Raw genomic sequence first — 27,816 nt, 5'->3', positions numbered from 1 at the left:
TGCAAGGTTGGTTCAACATATGTAAATCCATAAATATAATTTGCCACATAAACACATGTAAAAACAAAGACCACATGATCATCTCAATAGATGCAGAAAAAGCATTTACAAAATTCAGCATATTTTTCTGACAAGAACACTTTTAAAAATAAGGATAGATGGGACATTTCTTAAATGGATAGAGGCAATCTATAATAAATCCACAGCCCATATCATATTGAATGGAATAAAATTGAGACTATTTCCACTTAGAACTGGAACCAGACCAGATTGTCCACTATCGCCACTTCTATTCAACATAGTGCTGCAAGTTTTAGCTAATGCAATCAGGCAAGAAGAGATTAAGGGCATCCAAATGGGAACAGAGGAAGCCAAATGCTCACTCTTTGTGGATGATATGATCTCATACTTGGAAAACCCCAAGGTTTCAGCCACAAGGCTCCTGGAAGTTATCAAGGAAGTTTTGTCTCAAGATACAAAATCAATGTCCATAAATCAGTAGCCTGCACATATGCCAGTAATAGTGAAGCTGAGAATCAAATCAAAGGCACAATATCCTTCACAGTAGCTTCAAAGAAAATGAAATACTTGGGAGTATGTCTAACAAAGGACATGAAGGACCTCTATAAATAGAACTACAAACCCCTGAAAAAAGAAGTAGCAGAAGACATAAATAAATGGAAGAACATACCATGCTCATGGCTGGGAATAATCAATATTGTTAAAATGTCTACACTACCCAAAGTAATCTACAGATTTAATGGAATCCCCATCAAAGCACCAACATCATACTTTGAAGAACTTGGAAAAAGTAGTACTTCATTTTATATGGAACCAGAAAAAAACTCAAATACCCAATGCAATTTTAAGAAATAAAAACAAATCTGGAGGCTTCTGGAGGCTACCAGACTTTGGCTATACTATAAGTCTACAGTGATCAAAACAACAGGGTACTGGCACAGATCTATGGAATAAAGTAGGTTCTAGGGATGAACCCAGCCACATGTCACCATCTGATTTTTGATAAACCAAACAAAAGCGTGCACTGGAGAAAAGAATCCCTATTCAATAAACAGTGCTGGGAGAACTGGTTAGTCACATGTAGAAGCCTAAAATTCAACCCACACCTCTCACCACTGACAAAAAATGACTCTCACTGTACAAAAGATTTAAATTGAAAACACAAAACAATAAAAATCCTAGAAGAAAATGTGGGAAAAACTCTTTATTCTATCAGCCTGGGAGAAGAATTTATGAAGAAGACCACCTTGCCAATTGCAGCAACTCCAAAAATAAATAAATAGGACATGATCAAGCTAAAAAGCTTCTGCACAGCCAAGGGTAAAACAACTAAAGCAAACAGATGGTCTTCAGATTGGGAGAAGATATTTGCAAAACTACGTATCTGACAAAGGTCCGATAACTAGAATCTGCAGAAAACTCAAATTACAAGAGCAAACAATCCCATTTATGTGTGGGCAAGAGACTTGAAAAGAAACTTCTCTGAAGACAGACAAATGGCCAACAAACACATGAAAAAATGCTCATCATCCCTAATCATCACAGAAATGCAAATCAAAACCACTCTGAGATATCACCTAACCCCAGTGAGAATAGCCAACGTCACAAAGTCCCACAGCTGCAAATGCTGGCACAGATGTGCAGAGAAGGGAACACTTCAAAGCAGTTTTGGAACTCTTTTCTGAAATGGCCATCAGAGCTGTCATTATGCAATTAAATTCACGAACTCATCCTGGAAAAAGTGCTACATACTTCGTTGTTGAATATCACTACAGTCACAATATTCAGCAATGAAGTACATAGTGCTTTTTCTAGACAAATTTGTAAACTTAATTGTCTGACTTCATATGAGATTTGAAAAAGAGGAAGCAAAACCATCATTATTTGTAAATAGCATGTATGTAGAAAATCCAAAACGATCCACAAAACACAGTATTAATATGAAAGTATAATAAGAAGGTTGTGATTGTTAAATGATACATATAAGTTGTCTGGGGTGTTTGGACTTTAATCTTTATAATCATTCATTATGTTAAGCATTTCTGTTTTCATGCTCTTTAGTGTGAATTATAGTTTATAATATTAAAAAGCATTTTTTAAAAATTGGCAAATGCCATAAGAGAATAGGTATTCAGTCAGCATTGACTAATGAATATCTGACCCATTTTATTTATCTAGAGCAGGGTAGAGTGGGGAGAGCCTGTTGATAGAGAAGGTAAGTGAGAAGGTGTCAGAGGGAGGGAGATAACATTTATTTAATATTGTGCTGCGTCTTCTAACCATCGTGCTAAGATAGTTTGCATACATTAACTAATAAATAAACCTCAAGCCTGTGAGAAAGACACACTTATCCCAGTTCCACAGATGAGGAAATCAGGACTTAGAACTGATGTAACTTGTCCAACAACACACCAGGAGGAAGTCAGGATTTGAATGGAGAGCTAACTGCACACCAGAGCTTCTTCCTCTACGTCTGACGCCTGCCTCCGTTTCAGAAATCTCTTGTGGTGCTTGTAATGGTTTAACTGTTTCTGAAGTTTCTTCTTCATGCTGACCCCGATGCTAGTTTTGCCGCCTTTGGGTCTTCTTTCCTTCCCACTGGGGCAGCTTCCCCATGTCCCAGCCCTAAGTACCCTTACCTATTAGCCTCGCTCCCAAAAAAGTTAAGCCAAGTAAGTTAACCTGAATCGAGATGGTATTAGTGTATCCTCTGGGAGCACAAATGCATGACAAAGAAATCGCTAATCGTAGGTTAATACGCAGCCAGAGACAGAGGTAAGACCTGAGTTTTTTTCCTTATTAAGCAGCTGGCACAGAGCTTTCCTCAGGCAACTTTTGCCACCTGCTGGTCAAACAACATACATCTATGTTCTGGATCCTGGTAGAAAGTAGCTGATTATAGTAACTTCCTAAATTCTCAGGGCTGAAAATGCTATTGTGGTAAGTCTATCTATCCCAGAAGCCAACCAATCTCAGGGGTGAATCCCAGGACCAGAAGTACTTCTCTGTAGTGCGTGGGGACCTACTTCCAGGAGCCATCACATTTGGTTGTGGGGGGGAGACTGGGCCTGGGAGCCCCATGCAGCTGTCACCTGTCTGTGGCTTTGTTGTTGGTGGTGTTGTTGAGCTGACATTTTTTTTCCTAACTCTCTGAATCGTACTTCAAAAGCAGCCACTTTAATTCTCTTTAAAGCAGGAATCATTCATGTATTTCCCACATAACTGTTTTAGCATCAAATACATATAAAAAACTGTTCCTGAACATGAAGGACTGAATATTTGTGCTTTTTTTAACCAAACACTGGATTTCCATCTGAAACAGGTTTTGTACTTGACAGGGCCCAGTGGATATTAATGAAAAACCTGAGAGTTGATGACCACGAGTCTATAGGTTTAGATGTGCCCTTTATACTTGTTGGGTGTCTTTTTTCTTAATAAAATAACTGCTTTGCAGAGGGATCTTGTTATCTCTAAAGTAAAACAGATTAGGAAAGCTGTTTTTCAAAGGGATGAGAAAGCATCTATTTCCAGATGTGTCAAAAAACTACTGAATCACACTGTCAAAGGATTATGCGGCTGAAGGCAGAAATCAGAAAGAAAGAAAAGGTGATTTTTACTAACTACAAAAGAGTTCAGATTGGTTTTTGAATGTTCTTTCCTTTGACAAAATTACTGATGTGTAATCTTTAGAACATATTTTTTAAACTGTAGAGTTGTTCTCCTGGATGCGTAGACTCAGGAGGGAATATCAAATCTCCCAGAAATCTGGCAGACCACAAAATAGAATAATTTTTATTCCACAGATTTCATATCAATTGCTTCAAGGACACAGGGGATATCATGGTCTATTTAAAGTTATAGTTGGCCTGAGTTTTCTTTTGAGTGGATATGTTTATATAAATACTGAACTGAATTGGCTTTATAGTTTCTCTCTAAATCAAAATGCAACATTCATGATGTCACCTTTACCAGCCCAAAACAAGATGGAACTGTTAGCAAAAATGTAAGTAGCTATGCTCCTGAAAGAAAGAAAAACCTTGGCCTGTCCTTTGTAGGCATAATTAACTTCTCCCTCTAGAAACCCAAAGATGACTCTCCTTGCTGCAGAAAGGTCAAATCTTACACTTACTCCAGAATAAGTTTCTGTGGCAGGTCTTCTACCACATTTCCACTCTTGCTATATAGGTCCACATTCATTTCCATTTTCAACATATATGTGGATTTCTCTCATTCAATTTTAAAAAATAAATATGTACTGAGCTCCTACTAGGTGCTGTGTGCTCAGGGAATGGTAAGGAAAATAAGATAAAGTTCCTGTTCTTCAGGAATTTACATTCAAGGTGGAGAGACAGACCATAAACAAATAAATAGTATCGGCACAGATAAATGCTATAATTAGGAAACGAAGCAGGGTAAGAGGCCGAAGGCTCTTGAGCAACAACATGAATGGAGTAAGGGGGTGCAGCAGTTGTACATCTAAGAGCAAAGCACGCCAGGCAGGGGCGGCGGGAGGCAAGTGCACAACCCTCAAGACACAGCAAGCCACCCTGTCTGTCTGGAGGGGAATAAGCAGGGAAGAGTAAGGGGCTGCACGTGGAGAGTGGCTGGAGCCATTCGTATATAACTTGATGGGACATAATTTGTAATTATTTCAAGGCTGGTAAGTAAACAGTTTTGCTTAGTAGTTTAACAACATCAAAGTATGTTTCCACAAGATCCACCCACACACACACACACACATACACCTACACACTCCCATTTCTGTGGTCAATTTTGAAAAAAGAAAATGCTATATGTTTTTTCTATTTCCTTATTAGAAGTTCACAATTACAAGAACAAACTACAAGTTCTGGGACATTCACAGTAAAGGTGTTTGTTTATCTGTGTTAAACATTTTGATCATGGAACTCCTTTTTCTGGTGATACAGAAATTAACAAGAATTGGTTCCCTTCCTGTTCATTCACCTGGCTGTTTGTATCATTGCCAAGAATGATGTTGCAATCCCAGTCATCACATAAGTATACTCTCTGGTGACAGGGAAAGCCAGTGTGTGTAACCTATATTGGTCCAGCTACCCATTCATTTATTTATTTAACTAACTTTTTTATAACTCCATCTGTAAATCTGCAGACACTCATTAAACAGATTTTGAACTAATGCACGATTAACAAATGGAAGAAGAGCTGTGCAGAAGGGTGAAAGACTATCATTTTCTAATAGGAGGGGCATTTTTCTGCCAGTTCTTGATCCTACATGTGCCCAGCCCCTGCCCTAGTCTCTCATACATCAGACAAAATGCACAGAAATCTGAAAAGTCTTTCTACTGGTCACCAACAAGATAAATGACATGTACTAAGCAATTGGTTTAGTTTAACTGGAAAATATTTGTAACTTAAAAAGGCATATTATTAGAAGTGAGTGGTTTAGTCTGAAAGCAGAACACCTGATAAGATTTAAGATACATCATACAAGAAGCTAGTTTTTTTGCACAGTCTAAACTTTTCTAGGTAAACACTGATTTAGAATTATTGACACAAATGCTTTTTTGGAGGCACGAAACATGCCTTTTAGGAATTACCTTTTCAGCACAGCAACATAGATCATTTGGGTAACAAAGAGGCAGAGCGCTAACCAAGGAAAGAACAAAGCCAGAACACAAGTGGATGTTGGTGTCTTTGATTTACAGAGCAGACCACGAAGGATGAGATCAAAGACGATGCAGTCACAAAGACTGATTCCCTCGAAAAGGTAAGGAATTATCTTCCTAAAAGTATAGATGACAAGGAAAATTATCTGAAATAACCTTGGGCCAAAGTGAGAAACACTAAAAAGGGGGTTGGGAGGAGAGAAAGACAGACTGAGAGAGAGAGAGAGACGGAGGGAGATGCTTAGAAGGTAAAAGCTGATGCTAGAGAAGAGAAATTATTCAGACATCCCCAGACCAGCTTGAACTGGAGAAAAAGGAGTTAATTCGACTAGCCAGCTTCAGCAAAACTTCCCAGCCCCATGCTCCTCTCTAGACAGTGTGGCTTGGCAACCTCACAAACACCTGCTGACCATACAGTCATGAAGAACTCCGGGCTTGAAGTGAGTTCAGAAAACCTGCCTATAATTGCTAACAGGACTCAGAAGAGTATAACCTAACAATAAAAATATTTAGATTATGTTGCCCATAAAAAAAAAAAGTCAAAGGCATACTCTTTTTGGCAGCAGCTCTCCTAAAATGTTGCCATATGGATTTATACATATGCAGATTTCTCCAATTAGACGGAGTACATGCTGGTTAGTTGATGCAGACCAAGAGGGCTCCTTTTGGACTTAAAGAAATTAAAGCTGAAATTGTGTTCCTGTGATTTTGTTTTATTTTAATTTTTTTAGAAACCTAAGAAGATGATGGTGGAAGCAGATTTAGAGGACATCAAGCGAACGCAGCAGCGCAGTCTGATGGACTGGAGTTTCACTGAGCACTTTAAACCCAAGGTCCTGCTCCAGGTATTTGTGGACGGTGACTCCCCGGGAAACGGTCAGGTCGGTCTGGGGAATAGTCGCGATTTAGAGCTGAAGTTCACTTCTAGGTCATTCTCCTAGACCTATTTCACATCAATATTCTCATTTGCTTCAGCTCTAAAATGAGTTTATTCCCAGATTGAGCTATGCATTCCCAGAGAATTTCTGAAACAGTTTAAAATATGCTTTCCAATAGGATGCTTTTATAAAAATATTTTCAGAAATAAAGAAACATATAATACCACTGCACATATTCACTGGGAAAAAAAGTAAGGCTTTATTGGGAAGCAACTCCCATTTTTTCCCATATTGCCCATCCATTTTATTCGGTTTTCACCACATTGCACAGTATTTTCTGTTTCAATTAACAGGTCAATAGAAGCTGTAATAGCTAGCATTAATTGACCACATAACATGTGCTAGGCAATGACTAATATGTATTATTAGCTCATTTAATTCTCACAATAACCTTATAAAGTAGAAACTATTTAAATAGTGGGAAACTGAGGCACCGTGACAAATAAGCACTTTTACCCAAGGTCACATGGCTGGTAAGTGAGAAACAGGATATAAACCCGGGAAATTTGGCCCCAGATTCTGTACTCTCAACCACTATGCAAAATAACAAGTATTCCTAAAACTAACTCCTTTTTTTCTTTTTTACAAAAAATCATTTTGGCTTTGTTTTTTTACCTTGAATTTTATTCTTATCAAAGTTTTACACTTACATATTTTTAAAGCCAGGAAGTTCTGTGAAGAGTCTCATTACAAAAAACAATCGCCTCCTGTCCTCCTCCCCCACCATTCTTCCATTCCCAGAGTCAAAAATCTTTGACCCAGTCACCTGTCTCTTTTGTTACTTCATTCAATCGTCTCTAAACAACAAGCATATTATTTTCATTTTCGTTTTAGTTTGGGGGCATCATTATCAATTGATTCCCTCTTGAGAAAATAGCTCTGTCCACCCACATGCAACACATGTGTATGTGTACACACCCTCACATCCCCACATTCACACCAGCACCTCTCCACTCTCTGATGTGCATATACACACCCCTCACATCCCCTCATTCACACCAGGACCTCTCCACTCTCTGATGTGCGTGTACACACCCCTCACATCCCCACATTCACACCAGGACCTCTCCACTCTCTGATGTGTGTGTACACACCCCTCACATCCCCTCATTCACACCAGCACCTCTCCACTCTCTGATGTGCATGTACACACCCCTCACATCCCCACATTCACACCAGGACCTCTCCACTCTCTGATGTGCGTGTACACATCCCTCACATCCCCGCATTCACACCAGCATCTCTTCACTTTCTGCATGCAATACACGTGTGCATGTACACACCCCTACATCCCCACATTCACACCAGCTCCTCTCCACTCTCTGACACTGTTTACTTATCATAATTTTTTATTAGATCAACATTCAATATTTACTTTATTTCTATCAACAAATGCTATGCTATTCACAGCTGAATTGTATAGTATTCTGATTCTTTTGTTTGTTTGTTTGTTTTGAGACAGAATCTTACTCTGTTGCCCAGGCTAGAGTGCCATGAAATCACAGCAACCTCAAACTCCTGGGTTCAAGTGATCCTCCTGCCTCAGCCTCCTGAATAGCTAACACTACAGGTGCCCATCATCACACTTGGCTAGTTTTTCTATTTTTAGTGGAGAATCTCACTGTTATTCAGGCTGATCTTGAACCCTTCAGCTCAAGGGATTCCCCCCACCTTAGCTTCTTAGAGTGCTGGGATTATAGGCATGAGCCACCTCACCTGGCATTTTTGTTTTTAATTTATCCCTCAACTCTCTACCACAGAGTAAGTCTCCTCTCAATACAGTCAAACCTGACAGGTGTTCCGCCTGCTTGTGCCCATCTCGTAGTGGCCTCTCTCCCATATACTGTACACAGCACAGCTGTTGTCCACCCTTCACCATCATCCTGACCGCCCTGATTGTGTCTTCCCAGTTAGATATCCTTTCCTGTATTCTGCTATGCATATCTTCTCTCTTGGGTTACTCTCTTTTATGTAGATAACTATCTCTTCCAGCAGCTTCTTTAAAATATACAACAGGCAAATTTTTGAGGTATTGATATTTGAAAACATCTTAACTCTACCCTTACATAGACTGACAGTTTGTATATAAAATACTACGTTAGAAAACATTTTCTTTGAAAATTATAAAGGTACTCCTTAATAGTCTCCTGGTTTCCCAGCGAGTCTCTTAAGAATAAAGCAATAAAATTCTGATTCCTAATGGTTTGGGTATGTCTTTTTCATCTTTCAGGAAAGTTCTAAAATCTTCCCTTCATTTCAATGTTCTCAGTTTCCTCTTGATGTGCCTTGTTGTGGTTCTATTTCTGTGTGTTATTCTGGCCAGTGCAACCCAGAAAGTCCTATATTTATATTCTGGGAAATGTTTATGATCATTTCTTTGAAAATCGACCCCCCCACCAATTTTCTCTATTCTTTTTCCTGAGACTCCTATTCTGATGATGGACCTTCTGGACTAACCTTTCTGTTTCCTTATCTTTTTTCTCCTAGTTTCCAACACTTTGTCTTTTTCTTATGGAAATAATGCTCAGCCTCCATCCAATTCTTACATTGAGCCTTCTATTTCTGTTACCATAATTTTAATTTCCTGAAGTTCTATTTATAATTCCAAATTACTTTTTTATAGGATTTTTTTACATTCATGAAATAATATCTTCTCTTATCTTTATGAAGATATTCAAGTCTTTTGAAATTGTCTTCTCCCCAAGTTGTCTCTTTTCCTTTATTCTTTTTTCTTTTAGTTTATTGGCCTCCATTGTTTATGTTAGTAGGTAATATCTAATATTTTTCTCTCTGCCCATATTAACAATAACACTAAAAATATAAGAGGAAGTGTTATATGAGGTCAGATGGAGTTAATCAATAACTAGATGTCATTGCTGGGTGATCCAGCTGGGTGGCTTCCTTGGGACACTCATCAATGTTGGTATGTTAGGTCTGTTCTCTTAGGACATTTAGATTCTTCAGGAAAAATAAATTTAACCTTTTATCTACAAGATAGAAATATTCTTGTCAGAGTTTTGGGAACTGAGCGGTGGAGGAAGGAATTGATGCATCTCGCTTTCAGAATCTAGACGTACTTCACATGTAACTTCCGAGTGCCTGACGTGGAGGTGGTCCAAACTGAGGTGTGCAAGAAGTGTGCTGTACACAGCGTTTTTATAGCTATGTAAGTGCTGTATACACTGGATTTCAAAGACTTAAAAAAATCATATATTTTCATTCAGAATTTTTATACTGGGCAATACCTATGGCTCAAAGGAGTAGGGTGCCAGCCCCATATGCCGGAGGTGGTGGGTTCAAACCCAGCCCTGGCCAAAAACTGCAAAAAAACAAGAAGAAGAAGAATTTTTTTATCAATTACATGTTGAAATAATATTTTTTACATATTAGGTTAAATAAAATATATCATTAACATCAGTTTTACCTGTTTTATTTTTTTTTACTTTGTAAAATGTGGCTACTTTAAAATTTAGAATTACACTGTGGGTCACCATATATTTTTACTGAACAGCACTGATTTAGACTTTTACACAGTTTACTTTTTTTCTGGAAGGTACCTGCCCATCAGTGGAGTCCAGTGTCCCACTCTTAGGCCCCATTGGTTTGCTATGTATAGATACCCTCTTTCCTTCTGCTGGAGTGGGAGACAGGTGTGGCCTGGCTGCTCAGAATGATCAGGGATCTGGAGGGCCTGACTGCTTCTCAGAGAGACTTTTACCTTCCTATTTTCAGAGCTGCTTTCACCCCCCTTTCAGCACAGCCTTGTGTTGCCATTTCCTGAAACTTTCTACATTTATGCACACAAATGGGGTTATCTCTGTTCTCTCATAATATTTGTTAGGATTTGGCTTTCTACATTCTTCTAAGCCAGGTACCACTTACCCTTTTTCTTTCAAGCTTCTAAAATTTTCTTGCCTTTGTCTCTCCTCTCTTGTGATATTAAAAAACAATAAATGTACTATTCTTCTAGTGAGGTGTTAAGGAATACAAGTGCTTAATCTTCCATCTTTAACTGAAAGTTCATTTTGAACTTTATTTTATTTAATATTGGCTCCGTCCTCCACACTCCATGAAGCTGCACTTTTTAAGGTCACCAATAATCTGCTTTGCCAAATCTCATGGACGCTTATCTGTCTTCATCATCTTTGACCTATTAACAACATCACAGAGCTTATCACTTTCCCATGAAACACTATCTACTTTTAGTTTCCAAGACACTGTTATTTTCTTCCTCAGTGTTTTATCTGGAATTTTGTTGACTTCTCTTCCTCTACCCAACATCTCAATATTGAAGTATCTCATGGCTCTGGAGCCTCCAGGAAGCCCTGGGTCATCTTTTCTCCTCTATAGACACTTCTTTTTATGCTCTCAAGTATTATATACTACCTAATGCTGACAATGTCTAAATTTTTACCTTCCAAATTACCTCTCTCTAGACATCCATGTTAGTATACCTAACCCAAAATTCCACCTGAATTTCTGACAGGCAACTCAAATCCAGTGTTTCACATAAAGCTCATAATTTTCCCACCTAAGCATATGTTTTCCTTTATCCATCTCAGAAAATGTTACCATCATTTAATTGCTCAAATAAAAAGGCTAAACCATCTTTTATCTCAGCCTTTCCTTTGTTCCCCATATCTGACCCATCATTAGTGGGTACATTAAGGGGTACACCTCCAAATACAGTTTCAAACTTTTTTCCATCACAACTACCACTACTTCCATCTCACTACCATCCTTTTCCACTGCACTACCCTCCTAAACACCTCCATCCTCTTCCACTGCACTACTCTCCTAAACACCTCCATTCTTGGTCTACTCCAGTCCAAAACTATATATCAGATACTCCCATCAATTTCATCTTCTTAGACACACCTCTCTGAATTCCAGAATAATCTATAATTCACATACCTCTGGTTCCCAGAAAAATCTTAGTCATATTTTAGAGAAAAAAATCTTATCTACCTTATCATTTTTGTTTTCCTAGTACCTGTACAGTTCCTAGCACATAATATTCATTTTTTAATGAAATACTTAACTAAATAATCAGACCAACAATATGAATATTGAATGAAGGACAAAAGCCAAATAGAAACAAAGAAGATAAGATATGAAAGCTTTTCAAACATTAACTGATAGCAGCTATATCTCTGAGAAACTTAGTGCTGTATTTCCTAGCACCCAAGGCAAACATGGAAACACAGATTGCAGGGCTCATTATTGAGGAACCTAACACAGCTGCACATGAACCCTTTCCCCCTCCTCCTCTCCTCTTAAGACAAAGACACAAAGGAACTGTCTACCCCCATCCCCCAAAGTTTGGGCCAACAGACCCTAACTTTCCAGACAAGCTATGGAATTTGCCCACCCCCTACAGCCCCATATAAAAGGGGTCTCTAAGTGCCCCCTTGGTCGCAGACACCACCTTTGCACTACCCAGGCAGGTCGCCCTCCCCTTTCAACCCAGCTGGCCTGATCACCTCCTCTCTGATCTCCTTTTTAGGCACAACTATCTACACTTTTCACTTATTAACTAATAGAAGGAAGGATATATGTTCATCATTAATAAACACATTTGTTTTCAGGGTTTATAGTCTGAGAGAAATTTGCCTTTTGAAAAAAAGTCACTATGTAATGGATAGTACCCCACATAACATTTTTTTAAGGCAGATACTCACCACATGTATGTTTCTTACATTGGCTCTCAGGGAACAGATGTAAAAGTTTAAGTGCCACTCTGTAAAGACACTCATAAAGGCAGCTAGATTGGGGAAATAAGTGTAATGTTTTGGTTATGCTACCAGCGTAGAATTGAAAACAAAACTGAAGCAGCCCTTTCCTAACATAATGTCCAATTCCATGCCTTCCGATTATCCAAACAGTGGAGAACAAAAAGTTGCCTACATTAGATTGATATCGGAAACAAAAACAAAAGCCCACGGCTGTCTAATTTAATCTCCTGCAGACAATTTCCTGCTGCTGATTAGCAGTGGAAGAGAAGCAGCCAAGCAGCTGCCCACTGTCGCCCTCCACTGCTGGCTGGCATTGCCATGCATCTGAAGGCGGTGGTTGTAGAAAGGACCATAGTTAGGGCAAGTAAAAAACAGGCCTGGGGAAGACCTCTCACCTCATCCCACTGTAATACAGCACGGTACATGTGTCCTGGAAAGCACCCTGTGGAGTATGGAATGGTAAAATTCAGAGTTGAAAAATTGGTATGCGCCCTGACACTGGAACACACAAATTCTGTGTTCTTGGTTCTTATACTCTCTTAGCCCCAGTTTATGCTGAAAAATAAGAGTTTATTACAGGAAAAGTAATCATCCCTATTATTTTAGTCTTCTCAGGCTGCCATAACAAAATACCACACTGAGTGGCTTGAATGAACAACAAAATTTATTTTCTCACAGTTCTGGAGGCTGGAAGTCAAACCCCACCATGAGGGGCAGCATGGTGGGGTTCCAGTGAGGACTCTCTTCCTGGCTTGAGCCTTCACACTGTGTCCTTACGTGGCAGAGAGAGGAGTAGGAGAGGGTGAGGAGAATGGGGAGAGGGAGAGAGACGAGGAGAACAAGCTCTCTGGGGCCTCTCCTTACAAGGGCACTAATGCTATGGTGAGCTCCTATCCTCTGGCCTCTTCTAAACCTAGTTACCTCCCAAAGGCCCCATCTCTAAATACCTGCACACTGTGGTTAAGACTTAAACATATAAATTGGGAGAGAGGACACAATTGAGTCCATACCACCTATTTATCTGGGGGTTCTAACGGTGGCAAACGAAATGAACTATGAGGGCATGGAAAATGCTGGATAAATACCCAACCTTTAGGAGGAACACTTGTAGCAAATGCCTCTATGCCTGAAGCCTAGAATTTGTTTTTCCTTAAGAACTGCTGAAATGCCCCCAAGGCTATCTACCATCTATACTGTCACCTTCTAGCACTTGAGAAAGCATACTCTGGGAATTTCAACTAGAATAACAACTTGGAGGAAGAAAAGGACAGCAAAGAAAATGCCCCAGCAGGAAACCCTTCTCTTGGAGGGTAGGGGGAGACAATGCAATGCAATTGTTTTGATTTTCAGGTTCTTCAAGAAGCCCATCAGCAATACAGGTGTGTTGATTCTTATTACCACACCCAAGACAACTCTTTACTTTTAGTCTTTCATAATCCGATGAATATGCAACGTCAGCATTGCGAAGATTGGAAGGTTGCTCTTCACTCCAATGTTGGATTCAGGTAACCAGCTTAGATAGCTTAGTTAACAGGATAGTTACTTGCATTTAGTTAGCTTGTTAGTTACTTAGCTAATTCAGTTTTAGTTTTTCAGCCTAAGCTAGGTGGTTCACCTCAGTGAAAACATTTGTGCACCACCACAGATTAAATTCAGCTCACTGAATTGAACGTCTCTGCATGCCAGGCACTGTGATAGGCAGTGCATCTAGGCCACTAAAAAAGACAGGCATCATTCTTGCCCTCCTGGGGCCTAGTGGGGATGTTATTAAATTATATCTGATTCACTTGGACTCCAATAAGACTGCCTCTGAAAGATTTCACATAGGAACCACAAAACATGACATTCTACAGACTCGTTTTGGGTAACTCCACTTAATCTGGAGAAGATTCCAAAGTAGGGCAACTGAATGATATACCAACATGGCAGTCAGCTTTCCAGCAAAGCAAGAACTCTAGGAATCAGGGATTTTTCTTCCAAGCTCCTTAGTTATTTCTTTGCTCTCTTGGAACTTTGTTCTGTCTCATTAAAAACAAGGCATTTCATTATTATTCATTATTCATCATTTATTATTCAATACTGGTTAATATATCTTTGGTATTTACTATTTATATAGCATTATTTCAGGCCTCAGGGATACAGAAACATAAATAGAATGAACTTAGAGAATAATTGGGGAAATACATTATGTGTGGTACACACAAACACATTTTAAAGTCATAAAATGATTTTTTTTTAATTATATGTGCCAATGTAATACCTTGAACTATTAATCCATATTTTTCTTTGTTTTTTTTTTTCACTGCCAACACTTAGACTTTTTACTTCTTTTCTGGTCTTAATTGTTGTCTAGGACCTGATATATAATTTTGAAAGGATATCCTTGTCTTGTTCTAAATTTTAAAGGAAATGTTTTGAATATTTAAGAATTATGTACTTTTTAGCTGTAGGATTTGTGTAACTATTTCTCAAGTTAAACTATTACTAGTTAGCTATGAGTTCTTAATTATACATGGTTATTAAGTCATATGAAATTATTTTTCTGCATCAGTTTAAGTGTTCACATTTTTTCTTTAATCTGTGAAAGTACTACATTTCATTAACAGATATTCTAGTGTTGAACTAATCTTGCATTCCTGTGGTAAGCCAAATCTGTCCACATGTCATCTTCCTTATAAATTTTTACATTTGCTTTTTAATATATTGTTTATAATGTTGTGTCTGTACTAATGGGAAAGACTTAACTGTAATTTCCTGTTCTTTAAATGTTCTTGTCTGGTTTTGGTATTGAAATTATATTCACCTCATAAATTATCTAAAATATGGTCTTGTTTTTATGTCTATTTTTTATTTTCTGAAATAGTTTATGGAAAAATTAAGATATATGTTCTTTTGGTTTTTCACAGAAATTTCAGATAAAGTACCAGAGATGTTTCATTACTGATTCAACTTCTGTCATGTTATTAAACTCCTCAAGCTTTCTATTTAGTTTTGAATTAGTTTTATAATTTATATTTTTCTAGGAATTTGAACATTTCAAATATATGAACTAGATTTTCAACTAAGAGGCAAATATTAATAGAGTAGATTTTAAAGATACAGCATACACATTTTACCAGATATAAATGGGTGGGAAAAGATATATAAGACATAATATTAAAGAAAAAATTTTGTATAGTTTGTCAACATCAGAATAAATACATATGATAATGTCTGTGTAGACATATCAGTATTAAACATATTTAACCAAAGAAGGGAAAGGTCAGTACCCTGAAAACTATAAGACATTGATGGAAAAAAATTAAAGAAGCCATTTATGAATTGGAAGAATTAAAATGTTCATACTACCCAAAGTGTCCTACAGATTCACTTCAATCCCTGTCATAATTCCAATATCATTTTTCACAGAAATAGAGAAAATAATTCCAAAATTTGTGTAAAGCCATGAAAAATCGCTAACAGTAAAAGCAATCTTAAGAAAGAAGAACAAAGCTGGAAATATCACATTTCATGATTTCAAAGTATAGTACAAAGCTACAGTAATTAAAACAGTATGGTACTGACATAAACACAGACACATGAGATCAGACATTTTAAGTTCACAAACTCATCCTAGAAAAACCAATACATACCTCATTCCTGAATATCACTATGGTCACCATAAAGCCAAAGAGAGTATTTCAAAGGTGACCATAGTGATATTCAGCAATGACGTATGTAGCAATTTTTCTAGGATGTGTTCGCATACTTAACCATCTGACCTCGCATAGACCAATGGAACAAAATAAAGATCCCCAAAAGAAGTTCACATATAATCAGAAGGTAAACTGATCTTCAGCAGGGGTGCCAAGAACATAAAATGGGGAAAAGATAGTCCCTTCAACAAATGATAGTTGGAAAACTGAATAGTCAAATGCAAAAGAACGAAATTGGATTTCTAATTGTAAGCCTTCTCACCATAAAAAAGTTACATGAGATAGTGCATATGTTAATTAATTCAATTTAGCCATTCCACAATGTATACATATTTCAAAACTTGTACTTCATGAATGTATAGAATTTTTGTCAATTGGAAAACAAAAGAAATTGGATTTCTATCTTAAATCAAAATGAATTTTAACATAAAACTTTATGTTAACATAAATTTTAACATAAAGCCTTTACATTGGTCTTAGCAATGATTTCTTGGATTTGAGACCAAAAAACACAACGAGAGACCCGAAAACGAAGCATATGTATTTTTAAATTAACGAAGTCTAAAATAAGTGCTTTTATCTTCTACCCAAATAATACAAGTAAAATAGATTTCTTTAATTTCATATATCAAATCCCCATTTCACATTTTATATCATTGTAGTATAAATCTTCATTTCTATCTTGATGTTTCAGCTCAAAATTTAGATAGTTTATTGCATTTGTTTTTATAACCAATGTTTGTGAAAGTTGATAAATCTTACATGAAAGGTTAAACACCAAAAGATATGAATAATTATCAGGAATAAATTCATACATGTATCAGAAATAGAATTTTTATTTCTTTTTCATCCTGAAATACAGGCTCTAGAAATTCCCAGAGTGAAGATCTTTGGTTATAAAATCAATGTATTGGCAATGTCTGCATTTTAGCTTTGTTCATAAAAAATAATTTGGCTCAGTACACATTTCTTGATTGACAGTTAATTTCTTCTTGCACATTAAAAGACAATTATCTCATTGTCTTCTGGATGCCTTTGAAGATGTTAACAGGTAAACATCATTCTTAATTGGGAAATGCTGGAAGCATGCTGTGCAATAGAAACAAGACTGAGATGACCACTAACACCTATCTGAGCAATATTCAGTGAAAGTCTAAACCAGCACAATAATTTAATAAACATAACTTTAGTGTGTAAGAATTGAAGAGATGAAAATGTACTTATTGGTGGTTGAGATTATTATCTAAACAGGAAAATCCCAAAGCAATCTATAGAATAAATATGAAATTAATGGGAGAAATTACACATTGAAGTTATATTTTTATTTGCATTTCTGCATGCCATAATAAATTGTTAGAAAATGCAGTGTTTAAAAAAGAAAAGATATAATTGATGTTAGAAACAAAAATGATAGAGAACCTAGAAAGAAATTACAGAGTACCAAATCCTAGGGTTAAATATGCACACATACACTTTCGCCAATTGCAAACCCTGCCTCTTCCCACTCTTCATCTCATTAATAAAAATTTTAGCAACACTTTGCTTTGAATTATCATGAATTAAGCAATAAAAGTCAGTATGTTGGCTTATTATCTAGACTTTATAACTTATTAAAATAGATAAATCACTTACGAATAAGATTTTCACCTCTCGTTCATCTATCTTATACAATGTACTTCATAACTTTCTTCTCAGTGATTTTTATACTATTATCCCCAATGCATAAAATATATCACTTAGAAGTGTATCAATGTTATGGTAGCCTCATGAAATAAATTGGCAATTAGTATTTCTTTAATGACCTTGGTGCTCCAGCAGTAGAATGGTTACAGATAGACATTCACACAGTGCAATGGACTTTAATCCACTTCTCTGTTTACTTAGCTTTATACAACAATACAGGGCAGAATACAGCATGACCAGCGTCTTCTCAGCAGGAGGCTTAGCAGATGCCCCAGTATGCTGTTTTCTTGGCTTCCCTCCCCCCATGCTGGGTGTGTGTGGCTGCTAAAGATGAGCACCAAGGGACCACGTGGGTCCTCTTCACAGCTTCAATTTCCCACCCAAAACTGCATGTCGACTCTTGGTTGCCACTTGAAAGTGTAAGCCTGCAGATCTGGGATTTCACAGAACACAAGTCAGTCAAAGCATACCAATGTTTATATTAAATTGATTGTTTCAAAACAACAAACGATCCTATCAGGAGTGAGACTACAAGGTCATTTTCAAGGCTCTATTGCTAACCCTTTATTCACAAATATGGTAGTTTATATACTGTAGTACTTTATCCATTTTCACAAGAGCTGCATAACTCTTCCCATGGAAAATCACTTTGAGGTAGTGCTTAGGGCTAGGCAAAACCACCCAAGGAAAGAGGTGGCAATATGAAGGGATGAAGAATCAATTGTCTACAACCTTTTCTGTTCTTCCAAAGTCAATCTTCTCACAGGCCCTCTAATCCTTCCATCAGTTTTAGTAATTTCTCTTTCTAGGGAATCATGCTTGACATCTAGTCTATTGGCATAAAAACTAAACAGAATATTCTCATGATAAATGTCTGTTTCTAAAAAGGATGTGTTGATATCTCTGTTAATATGGATGTGTTACTTTCTATTCTATATGTGTAATATGTGTGTGCACATGTGTGTGTGTAAATTTATTTTTGAGTCTGTTTGTAGATGCGTCCTTCTTAATGGATGACTATTATCAATCTGACAAAATGTCCTTCTGTGTATCCTGTATACATTATAACTGTGTTTGCTATATTGTTGGGCAGACCTCTTTATGTAAGAATTTACTGATAAAACTTTCCTAATCATTTTACACATGTCAGTGGGGAACTGCATTTTACTACATTAATGGAAAATTGACTACAGTGGTTAAATGAATAAGGGGATTATTTTTCTCCTGTAGCAAGAAATCTAGACTTGGACAGTGCTTTAGGATAGTGCAGCTACTTAAAAAAATCATCAAAGACCCAGACTTCTGGTTTCTTATTCAGCCATTTGCCAAACTTTTATTTTCCTGCATCATTTTGTTTTATAGATCTCTCTCTCTCTCTATCTCTCTGTCTCTCTCTTTGTTTTGTTTTAAGGAATTAATTTTACTTTTTCACTTTTTCTTTGAGTTTTTTGTTGTTATAGTTGAAGGGGGACAAAGTCTTACTCCATTGCCATGGGTATTTCTGCTTTTAATGGAGATGGGGTCTCGCTCTTGCTCAGGCTGGTCTCAAACACCTGAACTCCAGCAATCCACCCTCTTTAGCCTCTCAATCCACTCTCTTTTAAACAGTGCTTTATATACTCTGACTTCTCTTCAGGTAATATAAATAATACCTTTGTATTTTTTTAGTCACTCTGATAGCCTCCATCTTTTAAAGGATTTTAATAATAATAATTATAAGGATTTAAATTTTTAAAGAATTTAATCCAATCACTTATGTTTATTGATATGTTCAGCTTCATTCTTACAATTTAATTTTATAAACATGTTTCTACTTTAGTGTTAATCTCTTTCCTTCCTTTTGTTAGATAATATTTTTATTGAATTTTGGGTGTGAGATTTTTTTTAAAGTTATAATTGTATTTACGTTCTTCTAGAGGTTATACTTATCCTTTTGAGTCAGAAATTTAAACATTTTTATATCATATCTGAGTTAGTGATATTAATAGAATTTTACAAACAGTATTTTGAAATTTTAACATACTTTCATTTACCTCTTATAAACCCACTACTTCCCATTTTGAAATTGCCTAGAAATGTTACTTCTAATTTTCTTTTCTTTTTTTTTTTTTTTATTGTTGGGGATTCATTGAGGGTACAATAACCAGGTTACACTGATTGCATTTGTTAGGTAAAGTCCCTCTTGTTTCTAATCACAAATAAGTAGCATAATTCTTTAAATTTAATAGTAAATTGTTTTGCTTTTTTTTCTTGACCCTTTTACCTATATCCAATGTTGTCATCTTTCTCTGATATTTTTTGATGCAACTGGAATACATTTGTGAGTAAATTTTTCAAAAAGTATCTATTAGTGGTAAACTTTCTGAATCATCATTTTATGCTTATTCTTTATTTTGTCCAGTCATTTGAATGCTGATTTGCCTGTTTATATGATATATGTCCCTCATTGTCACTTATAACTGTTATGATTTTTATTTGAGATGCAGATTAAGTAAAAGATGCTGAGCAGAAGAAAGACATGATCTAACTTAAGATTTAAAAGGGTCAACATAGGTGCTGTGCTGAGGATGACTCAGAGAGGCCAAGGGTGGAAGCGGGGAGGCCAGTTGGAAGCTACTGCAACAATCCTAGTGAGGAGATAGTGGCTCAGGTCAGGGCAATAGCAGTAAAGGGGGTGAAAAGTGATTATATTTTTAATATATTGTAAATATTTATTTTAAAGATTATTTTTAAATGATTTACAATATACGGATTTCCTGTTAGATTGGAAGAAGAATATAAGGAAATCAGAGTATTCAAGGGCAGCACCTGGGTACTTGGTGTACTCAGTTGAAAAGATAAATTTGCCTTCAGCTAAAATGTCAAAGAACTTTGATGTCACAGTTTGGAGGAGAAGATCAGGAGTTCATCTGGGGACATGTTGAGCTTGAGATACCTAGTACCCTCTCAGTGAAGATGTTGAGTACTCATAACTCTGAGTCTACAATTTTTAGTCGATTTCTTCCAAGAGGATCAAGAATTAAAGAAAACTGTGAAGCAAATTGAGTATATAATACAGCTACATGTTTTCAAAACGTTAGGCCTCACTTTCACATAATTTGACAATAAATAATTTTGATTGTTAAATCAAAATCTTTTACCTTACCACTCCAGACATAAATCTCTTTTGACATTCATCTCTTTGGGGGGATTCATGTGTTATAAATGTATATACATTTGATTTAAAAATAATTATACTAATCAGTATAAATAACATACATGAGTTTGAGAACAAATATGACTCACTCATTGTAAGTGAAGGAAAGTACTACCAAATCCAAAAGGGGGGGGGGGAACCAGCCATGTAACAGCACCTCTTGCCCCCTACCATGAGAATGTGACCTGTAACAGCACCTCTCGCCCCTTACCATGAGAATGTGACCTGTAGCAGCACCTCTCGCCCCCTACCATGAGAATGTGACCTTTTGTAACTGTTCCAGGAGATAGCCCCGAGCTGAAGCAGATAAAAGGGCTAAGCAAATGTTTAACTGTTAATCTTGTCTTAAGACAGTTGAGTAATGAACCAGAGTTCTTCTTATCTAGAAAGCCCCTGCTATGTCTGCTACCCCTCCCTACTTTGTGGTTAAAGCCCCTGCCATGTCTGCTACCCCTCCCTACTTTGTGGTTTTTGCCTTTATAAGCTTGTAAAACCTGCTGTTCGGGGCTTGACTCCTCTGCTCCTAAGAGAGTTACGAGCTAAGCCCCAGCATGCTGGAATAAAACCCTCTTGCTGATTGCATCAAGTGCCGTCTCTTGCGGTTGATTGGGGTCGTCGTAGTCCACGACAGAGTGGGGGTCTTGTCCCAAGTCTTTTATTAGCAACAAATTGCTGACGCAAACATAAATGCACAAGCAGCTTAGGGAACAGCATTTAAGATGTAGATACACACAAGGCCAGTGAGTTTCACAGCAAGGTTAGAATGATTTAGCTAATCTAGTGGGTCAGTTAGCAGGTGATTTAAAAAATTGTAATATACTATAAAATTGTAAACAAGTAATATGTATATTACTGTCCAGCTGACAATAGTGAAGTGACTATTCTTCAAACTGTCGTCAACCATTGGTATTATCAAACTTGTTAGTCCTTCACTTGTATGGAAATTTACATGTCTTTAACTGTGAATGATGTTGAGTGTTTCTTATATGCCACGGGGTATTTGTTTGACTACTTTATACAAAACACATCTAGGGTACATGCAAGTTCATTAAATTTGTTACATGGACAGTTCAGAATCAGTTCATTTTTGAAAAGTTATTTTGCACAATCTGTACCTTAAGTACTTATTGACTTTGGTAGTAACTCAGATATCTTCTGCTCTTCTTTGTTTTCTTAAGGAATTATTTGGAACTTGTTGCCCATTCGATCCAAGACTGGATCACAAAGGAAGAAGCCAGGTATCAGGAAATGAAAATGACTGAGGACCTCAGTAGGACTAAGGCTGACGTGGAATTGAAATCTGTTAGTGCCAAAATGTCTTCTGCTAGCAAAATTTTTTCCCCTAAAAAATCTAAAAGTGAGTAACCAATTCAACTTATACTTAAAATTCAAGAACTTTCTCCTAATTTTAATTGAATCAATACTGTAAGTATTTTAACATTAAAAAGTTGCCCACCAAATTCCTGTGCCTCTTCACTTTCTTTAGTAAGTAGAATAGCTGCATTCCAAATGTGATGAAATTGTACCTGGGTGAGATAATAGAGTATTTGTCTTATATTGACCTCACTTCCTGTCAAATCTGGAAGATTTGATGGGTCATGCATATTAAATGTTATGTGTTAATACTATAGAGCTGTAGTAATCAAAGCATCATGCCAATGGCATAAACACAGGCACATAGACCAGTGAAACAGGATAGAGAGTTCAGAAATAAATCCACACATCTACAGCAAATTGATTTTCAACAAAGATGTCAAGAACATACAATGGGGAAAGGACTGTCTCTTCAGTAAATAGTGCTGGGAAAACTAGATATCCATATGTAAAAGAATAAAACTAGACCCTTATCTCTCACCATCTACAAAGAAATCAAATCAAAATGGATTAAAGGCTTAATTATAAGCCCTGAAACTATGAAACTACTAAAAATCAAACATTGTAGAAATGCTTCTGGTCTGGACAAGAATTTCTTGTGTAATATCCTTAAAACACAGGCAACCAAAGCAAAATGGGACAAATGGGGTCATATCAAGCTAAAAAGTTTTTGCACAGCAACAGAAACAACAAATGGAAGAGACAACCCACAGAATGGGAGAAAATATTCACAAACTACCCATCTGACAAGGAATTAATAATTAGAGTACATATATAAGGAGCTCAATAGCAGGGAAAATCAACAACTCAACAGAGGAAAAAATCAAATATTCCAATTAAAAATGGACTAAGGATCTGAATAGACATTTCTCAAAAGAAGGCAAACTAATAGCCAATAAGTATAGGAAAACATGCTCAATATCATTAATCACTGGAGAAAGGCAAGTTAAAACTACAGTGAGATATCACCTTACCCCAGTTAAAAAGGCTTTTATCAAAAAGATAGATGATAACGAATGCCGGAGAGAATGTAGAGAAATGGAAGACTTTGTCCACTGTTGGTGAGAATGTAAATTGGTGCAACCACTATAGAGGACAATAGGGATGTTCCTCAAAAACTAAAGCTAGAACCACCATCTAACAGTATATACTGCTGCTGGGGATATAGGCAAGGGAGGGTCAATCAGTAATTGAAAAGAGATCCACACCCCACCTTCATTGCAGCACTATTCAGAACAGCCAAAATATGGAATAAACCTAAGCGTCCATCAGCAGATGAATGGATGAAGAAATTGTGGCACTATACACAATGGAATATTAGATAGCCACAAAAATAGTGAAATTCTGCCGTTTGCAACAACATGGAAGGAACTGGAGAGCATTATGTTAAGTGATATAAGTCAAGCACAGAAAAACAAATCTCACATGTTCTCACTCGTATGTGGGCGGTAAATGTTAAAAACGCTTGATCTCATGGAGCTGGAGAGTAGAAAGTGGCTACCAGAGGCTAGGAAGGGTTATGGTGAGTGTGAGATAAAGTGGGAATAGTTAATGGGGACAAAAATATAGCTAGTTAGGTAGAATGACCAATATTTGATAGCACAAAGTGACTATAATCAGCAGTAAGTTAGTGTATACTTTAAAATAACTAAAAGCATGGAACTGAAATGTTCCTAACAGAAAGAAATTGTAAAAGTCTGAGATGCTAAATAACACAAATTACCGTTATTAGATTAATTCATACTGTATGCCTGTATCAAAACATCACATGTACCTTATAAATACACACACCTATTATGCCCATAATAATTAAACATTTTAAATTTACAAAAACAAAATTATCAAAATAAATAAGAGTATACAGAATTTTCTTTTTTTTTTTTTGAGACAGAGTCTCACTTTGTCACCCTTGGTAGAGTGCTGTGGCGTCACAACTCACAGCAACCTTCAGCTCTTAGGCTTAAGCCATTCTCTTGTCTCAGCCTCCCATGTAGCTGGGACTATAGGCACCCGCCACAATGCCCACCTATTTTTAGAGGCGAGGTTACCCTTTGGCTCAGGCTGGTCTCGAACCTGTGAGCTCAGGCAAGCTGCCTCAGCCTCTCAGAGTGTTGGGATTACAGGCGTGAGCCACTGTGCCTTTTTTTTTTTTTTTTTAAGTGTTACATGTTAGAGTAATGTTAAATGTTTTCATTGGTAGGATTGGTAAGGTATGAGGAAATTTCTAAAATAATTAGAAATTTCAAAAATGAGATTAAAATGAGACCTTCCTTAAAACAGTAAACAGGAGAGTCCCAAGACTAACTGGGGGTGGGAATCTAGAGAAACAAGAAAAAGAGATTTTTGGAGACCTGTGACAGGCACTTTATGGGATCTTGGATTAATAGGTACCTTTGTTGTTGTTAATTTCTGTGGCTTGGAGGCTATGGGAGGAAGGGAAAAGAGGGTGACAGTGTAAAGTAGAACTTTTGAAGGATGCTTAATAAATAAGAGAAACAATAAGGTAATTTATCTGCAAAGTAAGGCTATTTCATTGAATGTGTGCGAAGGAAATGGATTCCCTGTTAACAGTGTTCATTGTCTATGACAGTCAATACTAAGAGTGATTTCTCATGAGGAAACAAAGCTATAGAATTTCTAAAATTCTTACAACCTCTACAAGTAATTACCAGAGGAGTTGGCAGATGGTGTTATTCTAAAGTAAAACTTATAAAACCAACTTGATGACGAATCATTTACCATATCCATCAAATCCATCCACTTAGTCTTCCTCCTGAGGGAGGACCCAGAAGGAGAGCACTAAATACATTTTTAAAAAATGGATAAGACTGTATAAGAAAGAAAGGTACGTCTTCCCTCTAACATGCCTCTGTAGGCCTGTACTTGCCTATTGGCAGGAAAAACTGTGAGCTGAATGCCTTTTCTTTATAATTCTACTGACTAGACCAAAAGTTTCATATCTACATGCCTATGAACATTCAGAAAATGGTCAGTTTGATGCTGCTCAAGTCCAGAAAGATGTAAACTTTCAAAATAGAATGACTACAGAGGCTTCAATATTGGAAGGGAAAATTAGATTTATTGTGCGTGGCTTTAAAGTGCTAAAGTGGTATTTATTAGGTGAGAAGTTTAGAAAGAGAGATCCCAGTTCAATAAAAGCACACTGAGAATGAGGCGCACTGTCTCCAGAGACGGAAGGCCTCACCACTGAAGCAGTTTAGTCCCACTTCAGATGTCCACTCTGGAGATGGCAGGAGAAAATTTAGAAATGAATAAATGGAAAGATGAACTTGAGAGCCTTTGAAATTTCCTCTAATCCAGAGATTTGGTCCTTCGATGTTACCTTTTTGAAGAGACTTACTAAAAAGTTTTATTTTCTCTGGTTATAGGCAACAAAGTAATCAGCAAAACAGAAATACCAGATCAAGAAAAAGAAAAAGAGAAGGAGAAAATTCCTTTCATTTTAGAAGGCTCTCTGAAGGTAATCCAAGGAAATCCAAAATTCTCTTGTGATGGACAGTTTGTGTGGTATAACAGGAAATAACCTTTTCTGCTAAACTTTCAAGAATAATTGAATCTTCAGTGAAAGTATGGTCTCTATCAGGAGATCTCCTCCGCCACATGATAGGCTTTTTTTTTTTGTTATTGCAGTTTTTGGCCAGGGCTGGGTTTGAACCTGCCACCTTCGGCATATGGGGCTGGTGCCCTACCCCTTTGAGCCACAGGCACCACCCCATAATAGGCTTTTAACAGAAATTCTGTCTCACTCATCTTTATATAACCATAATCCAGAGCACTGCCTTGCTCAGACTTGCTTTACTACCTTTGTCACAGGTGGTGTTTTGGTTTGCACATTTTATTTGGAACTTTTAGATATAAGAGTAATATATGCTTTTATAATAAAGCACAATTACTCTGGCTATTCTAAGCCCCTTAGATAATAAACATTAAAAATTGAGTATGTTGTCATACAAGTACATATATGCACAAATATCAAGAGCGTTTTTGTTCAGTTGTTTGTTTATGGGTTAGCTTTGGTTTGCTTTTGTAATCAGCTATGTGGTTTCTTTCTTTTGGCAACTGTTACGGACATATGTTTGTGTCCTCCCAAATTTTATGTGTTAAAATATAATCCCCAATATAGTGGCACTTGGAGGTGGTACCTTTGGGAGATATAATTAGGTCATGAGGGTGGGATGATCAAGAATGGTATTAATGCCCTTAAAATAAGAGGTCTGTGAGGTACCTCAGTATGTTTTGCTGTTTTTCCTAGCAACATATTAGTCCATTACTTGGACGTACAACAGTTTACCCAACAATTTTCTTCTTAATAAGTATAGTTTACATTTATATTGATACAGAAGTGTATAATTTTTATGTGGCCAAATTTAGCATTCTTAGCCAAAAATTTTTTTTGAGACACAGTCGCACTTTTTTGTCCTCTGTAGAGTGCTATGGCATCTTAGCTCACAGCAACTTCAAACTCTTGGGCTCAAGTGATCCTCTTGCCTCAGTTTTTCATTTGTAGTAGAGATGGGGTCTCACTTTTGCTCAGGCTGGTCTCAAACTTCTGAGCTCAAGTGATCCATCTGCCTCGTTCTCCGAGAGTGCTAGGATTACAGGCATGAGCCACCACGCCTGGCCTTAGCCAAAATTTAGAACACTATGACAAAATTTTGCAAGGCTGTTAAGTAAAATGAATTCTAACACACAGCCTATTGAAGTAAGAATTGGTATTCCACTTTGGAAAACTAGATGTATCTCCTAAAGTTAAGAATACCCTTTCACTTTAACCCAGCAATTGCACTCCTCCATATATACCTAGTAGAAATGTATGTACCAGCATACATGGACAAAATTGTTCTTGTAGCATTACTTTTAATTCCTCAAAACTAGAAGCAATTCAGATATTCATCAGAATGATTATAGTGTGGTTTAGTTGTATAGTGAAACACTGAGAAGCTTTAGAAATGAATGACCTATGGAAACACCCGAAATTTGGATGAATTTCACAAACATCAATAATGGTAAGCAAAAGAAGAGTCCAAAGAACACATATACATCTGTGTGTATGTGTGTCTGTGTACGTATGTGAATGCGGAATTTCATTGATGTAAAGTTTAAAAACAGACAAAACTAAATTAAATGCTACAAAACAGGACAGTGTTTGCCTTTACAGTAGTGGGAGATGATAGGACTGGGAAACTGCATGAGAATGGTTTCTAGGGAGCTGGTGGTAATCTGTTTCTTGACCTGGTGGTATGTACAGGAGTATTTGATTTAATTCATTTAGCTAGTCACCTAGGAGTTCTGCTCTTTCCATATTATGTAATAGCTGGTTTAAAAAAAGTGTTAAAAAATCTGTTATTCTTTTCCATTATGGTTTCAGGGCTTCTATATTCTTGATTCTATCAGATTCATTTCACTGTTAGGTTATATATATATGGCATTCTCTTACACATTTCTATGGATTTACTTTCTATATTCAGATATTTATCTGAAATTTATTTTTTGTAGTATGATGTA

General features: G+C 36.8%; 1 protein-coding gene across 1 annotated transcript in view; it reads left to right on the top strand.

Annotated features, from left to right (window-relative positions):
• Positions 1 to 27,816, top strand: part of SPAG17 (sperm associated antigen 17) — a 300,150-nt gene that overhangs the window by 162,359 nt on the left and 109,975 nt on the right. The window contains exons 16-20 of the mRNA XM_053591252.1: positions 5,709 to 5,770; positions 6,401 to 6,514; positions 13,693 to 13,847; positions 22,095 to 22,273; positions 25,680 to 25,771. Coding sequence (XP_053447227.1) covers positions 5,709 to 5,770; positions 6,401 to 6,514; positions 13,693 to 13,847; positions 22,095 to 22,273; positions 25,680 to 25,771 — 602 coding nt within the window. The remainder of the gene's footprint in view (positions 1 to 5,708; positions 5,771 to 6,400; positions 6,515 to 13,692; positions 13,848 to 22,094; positions 22,274 to 25,679; positions 25,772 to 27,816) is intronic.

The sequence above is a fragment of the Nycticebus coucang genome, chromosome 5 (assembly GCF_027406575.1).
Source record: "Nycticebus coucang isolate mNycCou1 chromosome 5, mNycCou1.pri, whole genome shotgun sequence".
NCBI classification, from domain to species: domain Eukaryota; kingdom Metazoa; phylum Chordata; class Mammalia; order Primates; family Lorisidae; genus Nycticebus; species Nycticebus coucang.
Note: the sequence above shows the minus strand (reverse complement) of the source record. Positions and strands in the feature narration are given on the sequence as shown.